Below are 17224 nucleotides of genomic sequence, written 5' to 3'. Positions count from 1 at the left end.
CCGGCATGCTGCGATTCATGGGGTCACAAAGAGTCGGACACAACTGAGCGACTGAACTGAACTGAACTGCATTGCCAAGTACTTCCTGGATGCTATTAAATATCAGTGGTGATAGTAAATGTATGGGTCTTCATCTGGACTATTATGAAAATGCTTCCTATAAGGTATGACTTAATTTTTATTTTGGGATGGAAGTAGTTATCTGATCCTGTCTTACTAAGGATTTTACAAGAGGAAGACTGCATTTCTTTTAAATGACATTTAGGCTTCTATCGATGCTTTTGAACTGTGGTGTTGGAGAAGACTCTTGAGAGTCCCTTGGACTGCCAGGAGCTCCCACCAGTCCATCCTAAAGGAGATCAGTCCTCGGTATTCATTGGAGGGACTGATGTTGAAGCTGAAACTCCAATACTATGGCCACCTGATGCGGAGAGCTGACTCATTTGAAAAGACCGTGATGCTGGGAAAGATTGAGGGCAGGAAGAGAAGGGGACAACAGAGGATGAGATGGTTGGATGGCATCACTGACTTGATGGACATGGGTTTGGGTGGACTCCAGGAGTTGGTGATGGACAGGGAGGCCTGGCGTGCTGTGGTTCAGGGGGTCGCCAAGAGTCGGACATGACTGAGCGACTGAACTGAACTGAAGGCTTCTATCAAGGTGATCACACAGTTTTCCTCCACTAACCTATTAGCATATTCAATTAATAGTGTCTAATATTGAAACCATATTGAAATGTCATGAATACACTCTGCATGACTGCAGCATTTTATTTAAATAAATTTTATTCTAGTTCCTATTACTTAGGATTTTTCTAACAATATGTATGTCATTTCATTTTCTGCTTACTATCTTTGTCCAAATTTTGATTTCCCAGTGACTAGGCTGGTTTCAGAAAACAGAAAGAGAAATCTCTTTTTCTTTCTCTAAGTCTAGAGCAATATAAATAGTGTCAAAATTTCCTGCTTCCTGAAAATTGCAAAGATTCCTTGTGACAGTCGCTAGGCCTGGACACTCAGAGTTCTTTAGTCATTTTCTACCTTACTTTTCTGCCTTAGCGTTTTCAAGCACAGGGTTGTGGGCCTATACTTGTCACCAATTTTATAAACTGAAAAAAAAACAAAATACTCAGTAATTTAAAGGCTTTCAAAAGTATGTTAAACTCCACTTTCAATAATGTATTAAACCACCAGGCAATTAGCCAGGATAGATGACTTAAATATCTTTATGAACCAACCAGTCCTAAAGACAACTACAGAACACTCCACCCAGCAACAGCAGAATATAATCTTAAACTCACATGGAACATTCTCCAGATAGTTCATATGCTAGTCCATAAAACAAACATTAAAAACTTTTAAAGGATAGAAAAAGAAAAAATACATTCTCTGACAAAAGCTGAAGGAAATTAGAAACCAGTGACAAAGAAATTTGCTAAACTCATAACTATGTGAATTAAACAAAATTCCTAAATAATAAGTGGTTCAAAGAAAAAATCACCAGGGCAACCAGAAAATACAAGGCAACCAGGAATAATAATGAAAATACAAAATGTCAAAACATGGGACGCAGCTTAAACAACACGAGAAAGCTGTATGGTGAGACCCCCTATATTAAAAAGACCTCAAAACAACCTAGTCTTCTACCTTAAGAAATTTTTTTAAAAGAGCAAACTAAATCCAGAGCAAGCAGAAGGAAGGAAACAGAAACTAATGTAAATATAAATGAAGTAGAGAGTTTAAAAGCAGAGAAACCAATGAAACCAAAAGTTGGTTCTTTGAAAGATCAATGAAACTGAAAATCTTCAGTTAAATTGACCAAGGTAAAAAATGGAAAAACTCAAATAACTAAAATTTAAAAGGGCTTCCCTGGTGGCTCAGATGGGAAAGAATCCACCTGCAATTTGGGAGACCTGGGTTCAATCCCTGGATTGGGAAGATGCCCTGGAGAAGGGCATGGCAAACCCAGTCCAATATTCTTGCCTGGAGAAACCCCATGGACAGAGGAGCCTGGCAGGCTCCTGGGGTTGCAAAGAAACAACACAGGAATAGAAGAGACACTACCACTGGCCTTACAGAAATAAAAACAATAAAGAAATACTATAAACAATTATTTAACAATAAACTAGATAACTTAGGATGAAATATCTTCCCTAGAAGGAAATAAACTATAGAACTAACTCAAGAAGAAATAGGAAATCAAGAGGCTGAATTAGTCATCAAAAAACTACTCACAGGGACTTCCCTGGTAGTCTAGTGGCCAAGACACCATCCTCCCAATACAGGGGGCCCAGATTTGATCCCTGGTCATGGTACTAAATCCCACATGCCACAACTAAGAGTTTGCAAGCCACAACCAAGGATCCCACATGTTACAACAAAGACTGACGATCCCGTGAGCTGCAACTAAGGCTGCCACAGGCAAATAAATAAACTTTTCTTAATGTTAAAAAAAAAAGCAACTACCCACAGAGAAAACCTTGGATCTAGATGGCTTCACTGGTGAGTTCCACCAAACATTAAAGGAATAATTAATAACAACTCACAAACTTCCAGAACAACGGAAGATGAAGAAACACATCCCATAGTATAACATGAAGCCAGAATAACTCTGATAGCAAAACAAAGACATCAGATGAAAAGTATAGACTAGTATCTCTTACAAATATGGATGAAAAATCCTCTACAAAATACCAGCAAACTGACTGCAGCAATATATACAAAGGACTATATACACTGCGGCCAAGTGTGATTTATCCCAGGAATGTAAGGCTAAACATCCAAAAATTAATTAATTAATACAATATACCACTTCCCTGGTGGTACAGATGGTAAAGCATCTGCCTACAATGCGGGAGACCTGGGGTCAATCCCTGGGTCGAGAAGATCTCCTGGAGAAGGAAATGGCAATCCACTCCAGTATTCTGGCCTGGAAAATCCCATGGACGGAGGAGCCTGGTAGGCTACAGTCCATGGGGTCACAAAGAGTCGGACATGATCTGGGTGACATCACGTCACCACATCAATGGAATAAAGGATAAAAACCACATTATCATCTTGCTAGACACAGTGAACGCATTTGACCAAATCAAACACCCAATCATGATAAAAACTCAACAAGCTAGCAGGGCACTTCCTCATCCTAATAGTGGAAATTGATGAAAATCCCAGAGCCTAAATCAAACTTAGTTATGGAATACTGAATGTTTTGTTCCTCATTTCAGGGGGAAAAGAGAGTACCTGCTCTCATCACTACTTTTCAATAATTCTGAAAATTAAAGCTAGGGAAATTTGGCAAGACTATAAAATCAAAAGCACCCAGTTAGAAAAGAAAGATGTAAATCTCTCTCTCTTTATACATGACAGGAGCTTCTAGACAGAATCCTGAGAAATCTGTTTTTTTAACTATTAGAAATAATAAGGAAGTTCGGCAAAGTTGCAGGACCCAAATCACTATATGAAAATTAACTGTATTCCTATATACCTGCAAATAAAATAAAAACTGAAATTAAGAAACTGCAATTCTAGGGAATTCTCTGACAGTCCGGGGGTTACAATTCTGCACTCCCAATACAGGGGGGCACGGGTTCAATCTAGGGAACTAAGATCCTGCAAGGCATGCAGTGCAGCCAATAAAAAGACAGAGAAAAGAAGAAGAAATAGCACTTCTAACAGATCAGAAGTAATACTAAAGTACTTAGGAATAAATAGAGCAAAGTAAGTGAAAATCACTCTCTGAAAACTATAAAACTGTTGAAAGAGATTAAAGCAATGTGAACAACATCAGATGGAATGTCCATGCTCACATATAGGACTTTAAAACGTTAAGATAAAGATACTTCCTCAAATTGATCCACAGATAACATACAACGCCTATCAAAACACCAGCAGGATACAGTGTCCCACTAGGACCATTTTCCGCTCATAAACCATTCTCCACAAATCTTTTCAAAGAGTAATAGGGGCCTGGAGAATGACAGAAAAGACAATTCACGACTTGATAAGAGGCTTAACCCCTATTTTGCTCTCTGGTCCTGATCATTTCCCACTGGAGGAGTTTATACTGTGTTGACTCTCGCCTCATCCCTGGAGGCGGCTGCACTAACCTCACCAGTACTAACGAACTGTTCTCCTGGGCGATGCCTGCCTCTGAGACTGCTCTGGGTCAGTCTTCTCAAAGAAAGCAAGAGACTGTTTTCAACAGAGGAGCAGGATAGCATACTATTTTAAGATAGTCCAGTAACAAGCAGACTAGATAGAAAACCCATAAACCCTCCCTAGAAGCACCTAAAAATTCTAGATTAAATATAACAAATTTCCTCTAAATGAACAGTCTGGCTTACAAGAAACCACAAGCAATCCCTAGGGATCAAAAACAAAGAAGCAGCTAAACGTCAGACAGTATCCACTAGAACCAACACCACTAATCTTGGAGAATGTAAGCGGGGATCTGGGTAAACTAGAGAACTTGAGTTTTAAACTCTCAGAGATAGGAACCACGTGTGAGCTAAAGATTTGAAGGAAAACTACGTAAGGCCTTGCTGCTCAAAGATTATGTCCTCAGTGAAAGGGGGGGTCAGGGGGTGGGAGGATGAATAAATAATCTACTAAGTAGGGAGTAGACAAATACTATCAGCTGTGCTTCAAGGTTAAGCAAAAAGTCTCCTCAGGAAATTAGAAATTATGAGCCTATGGAACAGAAGGAGGGGTGGGTGTGGGTGTGTGTGTGTGTGTGTGTGTGTGCATGTGTGCACGCACGCATGTGTGTAGTTCCATCTTGTTTTGCCGATCCTAATAATTCAGCAGCCTTCATGCCAAGAAACGAATATAAAAGTCAGTCAGTGACACCCTGGAGTGATCGGCAGAAGCCAATAGAATAACCACCCAACAGGATTACATCTACAACCCAAACCACACAGAATTCAACATTAAAGATAACAAATGTGGTATCACAAGACAAAATCTACATGCGTGAGGAAATAATCCATTGCGAGAGAACAGTCAGAAATAGAAATAGGTATGCAGGAACTTGAAATAATATGATAGAAACATTCAAATTAAGTTAGGCTATAACTAAGACATGGAATGACTCAGATACACCAAGAAAAAACACAAAACAAAAATCAGGCAGGGAATTCCCTGGTGGTCCAGTGGTTAGGAAATGAAGCATACAAGATTCTTTCACTCCAAGTAATATTCAAAATTCTGACCTCTTGAAAATAAATACTGAAATATATATAATACATCTGAATAGCATGCCTTGTTCATAATATCAACATTGTAAAGCTGGCTAGATATGGTTAGATATGATGCTAACCTTTGGGATCAAGTGTTAAAAAAGCAAAATATGCTGTTAGAGGAATTCACGTCTTTGTCTTTCTTGAGACTGAAGCAGAAACCAAGCAGTGGATGTGGCCTTACTGCCGAGGCTTAAATCAAGCTCTGAGCATTCTAACCATCATGATTATTACCCTGTTTTTACTTATAATATCATTCTAGAAACCGACTTACAGAAGGTCATATTAAGAGGAAGTTTTGACTTGAGCAAGCATTGCTTGCTTCTCATTGGGAAGCCTGGCAACTTTTATTCTAAACTATGAATCATAATCTTTGGTTTAAAAAAAAAAGTGGCTAAAAGTTTTTAAAATATAAAAACTACCACCTCTGTTTCAGGAAGGATAAATGTCAAAGATTCAAAACTCACACCAACTTTTTTGAAAGCAGTTTTGCCAAAGATTAGAAAGTGTCCACAAAGCTAGGAACAAAGTACTCATGTTCTTTGAGGTAACAGCTTATAGAAGCAGACTACTCTGGAACATCAATATTGAAACATAAATAAATAGGAAAGAATGAAAATATAAGTAATTTTGGACTATCCATGTCAACAGTCACCTCCAGAACACCACAGTATAGAGAATTAACTATTCTATGATAAGAAAAAGAAAATTATAAGTGAAAGGTTGCTGTTACGCTTGAAATAAAAACAGTGACTATCCACAATTCAGACATTCTTCTCTCTCAATTTATCTATGAATGAAAACATGGCCTGAGCTAGATACACTGAAAATAAAAACATGATGAAAAGAGTGTCCCAATTAAAATCAAATTAAAATTTTTTAAAATGAGAAGAGTGAATTTTAAACCTACTACAAGCTTGATGAAAACACAAGCTTTTTTCTGGAGGAGTTTACTATTGGTAAATGCCTTACTTTATTAATCAAGAATGACATTAAAGCCACAGTTTTCTCACTATGTCATGAATATTTTGTAGATATAAACTAATCAAACTATCAGTTGAAACAAATTATTAGTAAAGAAGCCAGAAAAGTCAAAAAAAAATCAAACGCTATGTATGCAAAACAAGTTTTAATTGCTTCATTTAATTATTCAAAGCAAAAGATAAATATTTTAAATGTACGGGCAACGGAAGACGAGACAAAATGAAAGCTAGTGGAAGGGATGGAATTCCAGTTGAGCTATTTCAAATCCTAAAAGATGATGCTGTGAAAGTGCTGCACTCAATATGCCAGCAAATTTGGAAAACTCAGCAGTGGCCATAGGACTGGAAAAGGTCAGTTTTCATTCCAATCCCAAAAAACAGGCAATGCCAAAGAATGCTCTAACTACTGCACAATTCCACTCATCTCACACACTAATAAAGTAATGCTCAAAATTCTACAAGCCAGGCTTCAGCAATACGTGAACCATGATCTTCTAGATATTCAAGCTGGTTTTAGAAAAGGCAGAGGAACCAGAGATCAAATTCCCAACATCCACTGGATCATGGAAAAAGCAAGAGAGTTCCAGAAGGACATCTATTTCTGCTTTATTGACTATGCCAAAGCCTTTGACTGTATGGATCACAATAAACTGTGGAAAATTCTGAAAGAGATGGGAATACAGACCACCTGACCTGCCTCTTGAGAAACCTCTATGCAGGTCAGGAAGCAACAGTTAGAACTGGACATGGAACAACAGCCTGGTTCCCAAAAGGAAAATGAGTACGTCAAGGCTGTATATTGTCACCCTGCTTATTTAACTTCTATGCAGAGTACATCATGAGAAACGCTGGGCTGGAGGAAGCACAAGGTGGAATCAAGATTGCCGGGAGAAATACCAATAACCTCAGATATGCAGGATGACACCACCCTTATGGCAGAAAGTGAACAAGAACTAAAGGGCCTCTTGATGAAAATGAAAGAGGAGCGTGAAAAGTTTAGCTTAAAGCTCAACATTCAGAAAACTAAGATCATAGCATCCGGTCCCATCATTTCATGGCAAATAGATGGGGAAACAGTGGAAACAGTGGCTGACCTTATTTGGGGGGCTCCAAAATCACTGCAGCCATGAAATTAAGACACTTACTCCTTAGAAGGAAAGTTATGACCAACCTAGACAGCGTATTAAAAAGCAAAGACATTACTTTGCCAACAAAGGTCTGTCTAGTCAAGGCTATGGTTTTTCCAGTGGTCGTGTATGGATGTGAGAGTTGGACTATAAAGAAAGCTGAGCACCAAACAATTGATGCTTTTGAACTGTGGTGTTGAAGACTCTTGAGAGTCCCTTGGACTGCAAGAAGATCCAACCAGTCCATCCTAAAGGAAATCAGTCCTGGGTGTTCATTGGAAGGACTGATGCTGAAGATGAAACTCCAATACTTTGGCCACCTGATGCGAAGAGTTGACTCATTGGAAAAGACCATGATTCTGGCAAAGCTTAAGGGCAGGAGGAGAACGGGATGACAGAGCATGAGATGGCTGGATGGCATCACCAACTCAATGGACATGGGTTTGGGTAAACTCTGGCATTTGGTGATGGACAGGAAGGCCTGGCGTGCTGTGGTTCATGGGGTCGCAAAGAGTCAGATATGACTGAGCAACTGAACTGAACTTCTGAATAAAATTTTAAAGTCACAAAGACTGAAAAGTCTCTGCATTAAATCACTATACAATAAAAGCTGACATTACCAATAGGTCCTGTTATCAAAAGTAGCATGAAAGAGTGAAAAACAGTAACTTACCAAAGTACAACTACTTACATTTCATTCCATACAGTCCCAATAATTTATATACTTTCCCCACAGGACTTTTTCTCCTCATTCATAGTCTACTACTGCTACAAATGCCTGCTGTGATAAAAAATCTCCAATAACAGTTATCATTCACCACTGTATGCTATACCTTCTTTTGTTCATGTCCAATCAGCATTAGTCTTCCATTTTTTTTAATCAAACTTTCAGCTGAGCACAGTACAGCATTTAGGAAGGTCAAACAGTTAGAGCATCCCCTTAGTGGCAAGGAGTAACCCTGTGGGGAAATGTGTTCCCATAAGGCAGCACTGCATAAACATTTCATTAATAGCTAGCTCTTTTAACTTTCTCATGCTCTGCCTAAATGTACTTGGTGACCAGAGTCCCTCTACGAACTGTTTATTCTAGTCTAACACCAGTGTTCTTGCCTGGAGAATTTCAGGGATTGCGGAGCCTGGTGGGCTGCCATCTATGGGGTCGCACAGAGTTGGACACGACTGAAGCGACTTAGCCGCAGCAGCAGCAGCAGCATCCAGCTTTTAAAGCCTCGAAAATAAAATAGTTAAGACACATATTGAAGACATTATGAGGCTTCCATTTTGCTTAATACAAGAATCCGTTCAGTTCAGTTCAGTCGCTCAGTCAGGTCCGACTCTTTGCGATCCCATGAATTGCAGCACGCCAGGCCTCCCTGTCCATCACCAACTCTCAGAGTTCACTCAGACTCACATCCATCGGGTCCGTGATGCCATCCAGCCATCTCATCCTTGGTCGTCCCCTTCTCCTCCTGCCCACAATCCCTCCCAGCATCAGAGTCTTTTCCAATGAGTCAACTCTTCCCATGAGGTGGCCAAAGTACTAGAACTTCAGCTTTAGCATCATTCCTTCCAAAGAAATCCCAGGGCTGATCTCCTTCAGAATGGACTGGTTGGATCTCCTTGCAGTCCAAGGGACTCTCAAGAGTCTTCTTCAACACCAAAGTTCAAAAGCATCAATTCTTCGGCGCTCAGCCTTCTTCACAGTCCAACTCTCACATCCATACATGACCACTGGAAAAACCATAGCCTTGACTAGACGGACCTTAGTGGGCAAAGTAATGTCTCTGCTTTTGAACATACTATCTAGGTTGGTCATAACTTTCCTTCCAAGGAGTAAGCGTCTTTTAATTTCATGGCTGCAGTCACCATCTGCAGTGATTTTGGAGCCCAAAAATATAAAGTCTGACAGTGTTTCTACTGTTTCCCATCTATTTCCCATGACATGATGGGACCGGATGCCATGATCTTCATTTTCTGAATGTTGAGCTCTAAGCCAACTTTTTCACTCTCCTCTTTCACTTTCATCAAGAGGCTTTTTAGCTCCTCTTCACTTTCTGCCATAAGGGTGGTGTCATCTGCATATCTGAGGTTATTGATATTTCTCCCGGCAATCTTGATTCCACCTTGTGCTTCTTCCAGCCCGGCATTTCTCATGATGTACTCTGCATAGAAGTTAAATAAGCAGGGTGACAGTATACAGTCTTGACGTACTCCTTTTCCTATTTGGAACCAGTCTGTTGTTCCATGTCCAGTTCTAACTGTTGCTTCCTGACCTGCATACCGGTTTCTCAAGAGGCAGGTCAGGTGGTCTGGTATTCCCGTCTCTTTCAGAATTTTCCACAGTTTATTGTGATCCATACAGTCAAAGGCTTTGGCATAGTCAATAAAGCAGAAATAGATGTTTTTCTGGAACTCTCTTGCTTTTTCCATGATCCAGCGGATGTTGGGAATTTGATCTCTGGTTCCTCTGCCTTTTCTAAAACCAGCTTGAACATAGGTATTTTTTAAATTGTGTACCTTTTCAAGCCAACAACAACAAAACCCTCCATCTTTCACTTTTTTCTATTCGATCCAAAATAAGATCCTAACTCAAATAAAGCAAATATACTTACAGAACTAGCATCGACATCACTGTGGATGGCAACCGTCTTAATGCCCATCTTCTTGCAAGTTTTAATAACCTATATTAAAATACATTAATGTTATCTACAATAGTAATTCATGTTTAAAGGGATTTAATAGTAAAATTCACAGAGTCAAATGGAAAATAAGATTAAAATTCCACTCACCCGACACGCAATTTCTCCTCTATTAGCAATAAGAATTTTATCAAAAGTCTAAAGAGAGGAAAACAAACACATAAGAAACTGTTAACTCTCACTATGAGACCAGAAAACATCAAGCTTTGTTTGCCACAGTTACCACTGGGCATAATCCTAACAAGCACTACTTCCTACATGGTATTAGATACTATGCACGTGTTCACTTACAACCAGGCTACTACTAAACTCATCGGGCAGGATTTGGCCTTACAATTACCTTGTTAAAAAAGTATCAGTTGATGAGGTTCAATAATTCATTAAGGAACTACATTTCTTGCCAAAAGATAATCTTCAAATGAGATTTCAGAAAACTAAAAACTTTAGTTAAAATTGCTTGAGAGTTTACTTGTTTCCTAAATTCGGAGAAATTCTAAATGTTATGTTTCTCAAAGTCAAGTCTGATATAATTTATATTCCATCTCTTTGGGATTGGGGCATAGCATTAAGTGATATTTTCAACAACTCAGAACAGATAAACTAGTCATGCTTTTACCCAAAGAGTTCCAGACCACGCAGGTTATGCTATTTGAGTATAACGCTGAGTTAATGCTATTGATTATAAATGTTGAGTATAACATTATGTATAACGTTAAGTTTGAATAACCACATTTCGAAACAGCTAAGGCCACATAATAGAAAAAGATGTTCCATTTTGTGTAGGGTGAGACACCTAAATTCTAAGCCCAACTTTGCCATTAATGACCTATTTTACTCTAAGTAAATCAGTCTCTGAGGACTGCAATCTCTTGATTTTGACATAAATAAACTGATAGAGCATTCTACTGGGAAACTATTTAACAAAGTTCTCTCCTGACTCTAGAACTGAACAAGCTACTCTTTTTAAAGAAATGCACATGAACAATTTTAAGTAACATGGATGCTATACATTAGTACACAATGATTGCTGGGTTAGTGAACTGTTGCATTTAAATGGACCCTTTTTTAAAGTTTTAGTCATATTTCTATAAGAAAAGTTAAAGGTATATATGATCTTAAAAGTTCTCTTAAATAACTTAAAGTAATACGTTAACCTGAGAGCAAATTACAGAATCTCAGAACTGCAAAAGGCCTTTAAAGTCTTGACTGAATCTTTATACCACACACGGGCTATCCTACCCAACTGAGATAAGCCTCCACCTGGGCCCAAAAAACACCCTAATCCCACCTACGGCTTGGAGCTATAAAATTGTGTGTGCGTGTGTGTATGTGTGCGTGTTGAGTCACTTTAGTCGTGTCCAATTCTTTGCAACCCCATGGACTGTGGCCCAGCAGGCCCCTCTGTCTTTGGGATTCTCCAGGCAAAAATACTGGGGTGTAGCTATAAAATCGTGTGTGTGTGTGTGTGTAAAATCATGTGTGTGTGTATGTGTTCAACCGTGTCTGACTCTTTGCGACTCTATGGACTATCACTTGCCAGGCTCCTCTGTTCATCCGATTCTCCAGGCAAGAATACTGGAGTGGCATTCCATTCCTGCTAAGCAGTAAGCATATACTACAAAAACCTGTTCCTACTTCCCTGAACTGTATCTTTAAACACTGATTAAATATTAAGCAGACTACCCCAGATAAAAGCAGCACAAACACTGGAACTTCCACGTTAACAACAAATTATAATAATATTACAGGGAGTACAAATTCCATCCTAATTTCTATGGAAGAAGTAGAATGAAGGTTAAGAGCTAGTCTGAAGCCAGCCTGGCCCAGTTGGAATCCCAACACTACCACGTGTTCCCCTGTGGACAAGCCAGCCTACTGAAAGCTCATTTCCCGGTTCTTAAAACGGGAGTAAGAGCTACCTGACACGGAGGTTGCCGGAATCTGAATTCACACCATAAAGGGTTTAGTGTAGGGCCTAGCGTGCACTATATATTCAGTATGTGTTAGCTAGAGTGTTGTTATTCGATCCTTTGGACAGCAAACCAGATTACGAATCTAGGAATGAGATTCTGTCTCATGGGGACAAATCTGTGCCAGCATGACTGCGGCGCCTGACACACTCCCATTCGTCTCTGTTCAGGGCTTCTGATGGTTAGTGTTATGAGCACCTTGACTGGGCCACAGGGTGTCCAGGTGAGGCATTTTTTCTGATGGTGTCTGTGATGGTGTTTCCAGACGAGGCTAATGTGAATCAGAGGACTTGGTAAAGCAGACAGCCCTCCCCAGTGTAGCTGGGCACCATCCAGTCCATGGAGGGCCTAACAGACTAAAACGTGGAGGAAGAGAGGACTAGTTTTGCCTCCCAGGTTGAGCTGGGATGTTGGTCTTCTCCTACCCTTCAACCTCGGACTTACACCATCAGCTTTCCTGGTTCCCAGACCTTTGGACCTGGACTAGACTTACACGCCAGCTTTCCAAGGTGTCCAGCTTGCAAAGAGCAGACTGCAAGGGACTTCTCAGCTTCCTTAATTAGGTGTGTTGGTCGCCTAGTTGTGTCTGACTCCCTGCGACGCCAGGAACTATAGCCTGCCAGGCCCTTCTGTCCATGAGATTCTCCAGGCAAGAATACTGGAGTGAGGAGCCTTTCCCTTCTCCAGGGTATCTTCCCGACCCAGGGATTGAACCCAAGTCTCCTGCACTGCAGGCAGATTCTTTACCATCTGAGCCACCAGGGAAACCCAGGAATTAGGTGAGCCAATTAAAAAAAAAAGAAATTTTCATCTGTCTCTTACTGGTTCTGTTTCTCTGAAGAACCCTAACAGAGGACTATTAGTGGATTACCAATTAGTACACAAGTTCAATAAAGCTAATACCAATTAATCTTCCATACCTCAGATTTTAACTAACTAACAAATGAATATGGTTCAGATCTTAGAAGGTAAAAACGGGAACACATATTAGGGACACCCAGATCCTTGCCCCAAAGGCAACAATTACTACTAGTTTCCTGAATATTCTTCCAGATAGGCTATGCATATAAAAGAATATACACACAAATAAATTTTAACCAACTTCTTTTCTTTGGCCACATGACACAGTTTGCGGGATCTTAGTTCCCTGACCAGGGATTGAACCTTCGCCCTCAGCAGTGAGAGAGCAGTCTTAACCACTGGACCACCAGAGAACTCCCTAAACCAACTTGACACCTCCCGTCTGCATCAACAAGAACAGGTAAATGTCAAGGGCATTTGATAACTTCAATGTACAATATGGCACAATCACAATAAAGTACGTTAAGTGCTACAATCAAAACAAAGTGTGTTAAGTGCTGTGTTAAATGCAGCAAAAGGAGAGAGTGAAGAGTGTATGTTAATAAGGCAGTGACATTGAAAGCAGATGGTAGCACAAAAACCACAAGTAATTTTTAAGATAGCTCAAGCACAAAACACAGTATGGGGTACTGCGGCAAATAAAGCTGGGGTAAAAATGCTGATTAAGAAAGGATTTCTATGTCATTTAAAGACCTGGGACTGGGACGTCCCTGGTAGTCAAGTGGTTAAAATTCCACACTTCCACTGCAGGAGGCACAGGTTCCATTCCTGGTCAGGGAACTAAGATCCCACGTGCCTCTCTGCATGGCCAAAAAACAAAAAATAATATGAAAGTTAATTTCACCTGTTTATTTTTTAATATGGCTATTAGAAAATTAAAAAAATTATATATGTCCTGCAATTGTCTCCACTTTACATTTCTATTGAGCTACGGTGAATATAGATCCTTTGTTCTCCAAATTTCAAGATTCTGAGTAGTTTTGTATACTTTGGCTATTTAGAAGACCACTTCATTCTCAAATAATCATTCATATTAGTTCTACTTTCGGTTCAGTTCAGTCGCTCAGTTGTGTCCGACTCTTTGAGATCCCATGAATCGCAGCACGCCAGGCCTCCCTGTCCATCACCAACTCCCGGAGTTCACTCAGACTCACATCCATCGGGTCCGTGATGCCATCCAGCCATCTCATCCTTGGTCGTCCCCTTCTCCTCCTGCCCCCAATCCCTCCCAGCACCAGAGTCTTTTCCAATGAGTCAACTCTTCACATGAGGTGGCCAAATTACTGGAGTTTCAGCTTTAACGCCAATTCTTCCAAAGAAATCCCAGGGCTGATCTCCTTTAGAATGGACTGGTTGGATCTCCTTGCAGTCCAAGGGTCTCCCAAGAGTCTTCTCCAACACCACAGTTCAAAAGCATCAATTCTTCCGCACTCAGCCTTCTTCACAGTCCAACTCTCACATCCATACATGACCATTGGAAAAACCATAGCCTTGACTAGATGGACCTTAGTGGGCAAAGTAATGTCTCTGCTTTTCAATATGCTGTCTAGGTTGGTCATAACTTTTCTTCCAAGGAGTCTTTTTTTTTAACTAATTTTTAATTAATTTCATGACTGCAATCACCATCTGCAGTGATTGTGGAGCCCCAAAAAATAAAGTGTGACACTGTTTCCACTGTTTCCCCATCTATTTCCCATGAAGTGATCGGACCAGATGCCATTATCTTTGTTTTCTGAATGTTGAGCTTTAAACCAACATTTTCACTCTCCTCTTTCACTTTCATCAAGAGGCTCTTTAGTTCTTCACTTTCTGCCATAAGGGTGGTGTCATCTGCATATCTGAGGTTATTGATATTTCTCCCGGCAATCTTGTTTCCAGCTTGTGCTTCTTCCAGCCCAGCATTTCTCATGATTTATTCTGCATAGAAGTTAAATAAGCAGGGTGACAATATACAGCCTTGACGTACTCATTTTCCTATTTGGAACCAGTCTGTTGTTCCATGTCCAGTTCTAACTGTTGCTTCCTGACTTGCATATAGGTTTTTCAAGAGGCAGGTCAGGTGGTTTTGGTATTCCCATCTCTCTCAGAATTTTCCACAGTTTATTGTGATCCACACAGTCAAAGGCTTTGGCATGGTCAATAAAGCAGAAGCAGATGTTTTTCTGGAAGTCTCTTGCTTTTTCCATGATCCAGTGGATGTTGGTAAGTTGATCTCTGGTTCCTCTGCCTTTTCTAAAACCAGCCTGAACATCTGGAAGTTCATGGTTCAGGTATTGCTGAAGCCTGGCTTGGAGAATTTTGAGTATTACTTTACTAGCATGTAAGATGAGTGCAATTGTGTGGTAGTTTAAGAATTCTTTGGCATTGCCTTTCTTTGGGATTGGAATGAAAACTGACCTTTTCCAGTCCTGTGGCCACTGCTGAGTTTTCCAAATTTACTGGCATATTGAGTGCAGCACTCTCACAGCATCATCTTTCAGGATTTGAAAGAGCTCAACTGGAATTCCATCACCTCCACTAGCTTTGTTCACAGTGATGCTTTCTAAGGCCCACTTGACTTCACATTCCAGGATGTCTGTCTCTAGGTGAGTGATCCATTGTAATTATCTTGGTCATGAAGACCTTTTTTGTACAGTTCTTCTGTGTATTCTTACCACCTCTTCTTAATATCTTCTGCTTCTGTTAGGTCCATACCATTTCTGTCCTTTATTGAACCCATCTTTGCATGAAATGTTCCCTAGGTATCTCTAATTTTCTTGAAGAGATCTCTAGTCTTTCCCATTCTGTTATTTTCCTCTATTTCTTTGCACTGATTGCTTAAGAAGGCTTTCTTATCTCTTTGTGCTATTCTTTGGAACTCTGCTTTCAGATGCTTATATGTTTCCTTTTCTCCTTTGCTTTTGGCTTCTCTTCTTTTCACAGCTATTTGTAAGGCCTCCTCAGACAGCCATTTTGCTTTTTTACATTTCTTTTCCATGGGGATGGTCTTGATCCCTGTCTCCGGTACAATGTCACAAACCTCTGTCTATAGTTCATCAGGTACTCTATTTATCAGATCTAGGCCCTTAAATCTATTTCTCACTTCCACTGTATAATCAGAAGGGATTTGATTTAGGTCATACCTGAATGGTCTAGTGGTTTTCCCTACTTTCTTCAATTTGAGTCTGAATTTTGCAATAAGGAGTTCATGAATTGAGCCACAGTCCGCTCCTGGTCTTGTTTTTGTTGACTGTATACTTTATTGACATTCAATTTGTTTTTTTTGTTTTTTGTTTTTTTTTATTTTTTTGACATTCAATTTGAATCATCTCTTCTTAACCAAAACTCTTCTTCTGCCTCTTTGATGTCATCGTTGTCACCAAATCATGTTTCACCTCCGATCACCACTTCCAGTTCCTTTATTTCTCCATTACAGGCCTCAGACATTATCATATACCAAGATTTTAACCAATATTCCCTTGTCCCAAAATTTACAATACCCATAATTGCCTTCACTCAAAAATAGTTGCAAATATTAAGTAAACAAAAAAAACATTAATAGTTTAACTAAAATCTCTCAACTGCCTAGTCTAAGAAAGAATGTATTAGTGATCCTGCTGAAAACAAGGGAAATACATTGGGAATTTATTCAATTTGTGGTATAGGTACAAATACAAAATTAAAGCCTCGGGTTGTGGTCCACAACGAAAAATGGGACAAATACTGAACACCTATAAAACCTGATGTATAGCAATAAAAAATGACACCGCATCAATAAAATGGAACCTGCCTGGTGAACACAATGTGGAGACAACGAAACAGTTTAACTTTGCTGTTAAAACGATTTTTGAAATACTTACTTTTTCATTAGAATCATATCCAGCTGAACACAGAGTACGAGACGCCACTAAGTACCGTCTTGAATAATGAGGAACATGCTACCAAAAGAAAGAAAAGAAAAAAAAACGAGAGTGAAATAAACGACAGGCTCTTGAATGAGCTTTAAAAATATTTTTCAGGGTAATTCTTCCAGTATGCTTCTGGCTACAGTGTTTCATCAATCAATATATGTAGTTCTAAGCAATATACCTTAACTAAAGAAGGTAAACCCCAACTAGACACATTCCCTTGGCACACATGAGAATCCAAAGACATCAAAACAATCTCCAGAAAAGTGTAAGAGTCAATGGGTCAAATAAAATCTGAAGAAAAGTCTTTCTGATCATGCAGACAGATATAGCAGGATCAGAATGTCACATACCACATAGAACTTTAGACAACATAAAACAAGCGTCTTGGCTTTCAAAAAGCTTCAATTTTAACAGGGCCCAGAAAATAACAAAATATATTTTACTTATTCTGGTATAA

The 17224-nt window shown here is 39.6% G+C and overlaps 1 protein-coding gene across 2 annotated transcripts in view; it reads right to left on the bottom strand.

The window, feature by feature from the left end:
- The window catches only part of PCCA (propionyl-CoA carboxylase subunit alpha), a 378551-nt gene that overhangs the window by 346504 nt on the left and 14823 nt on the right, over positions 1-17224 (bottom strand). For both annotated transcript variants that reach the window (XM_015098256.3, XM_060394658.1), the window contains exons 2-4: positions 16717-16794; positions 10137-10184; positions 9960-10028 (exon numbers count right to left, since the gene is read on the bottom strand). In XM_015098256.3, coding sequence (XP_014953742.2) covers positions 9960-10028; positions 10137-10184; positions 16717-16794 — 195 coding nt within the window. The remainder of the gene's footprint in view (positions 1-9959; positions 10029-10136; positions 10185-16716; positions 16795-17224) is intronic.

The sequence above is a fragment of the Ovis aries genome, chromosome 10 (genome assembly GCF_016772045.2).
Source record: "Ovis aries strain OAR_USU_Benz2616 breed Rambouillet chromosome 10, ARS-UI_Ramb_v3.0, whole genome shotgun sequence".
Classification (NCBI taxonomy): domain Eukaryota; kingdom Metazoa; phylum Chordata; class Mammalia; order Artiodactyla; family Bovidae; genus Ovis; species Ovis aries.
The sequence above is the reverse complement of the archived record's forward strand: the minus strand, read 5'-3'. Positions and strand labels throughout refer to the sequence as shown.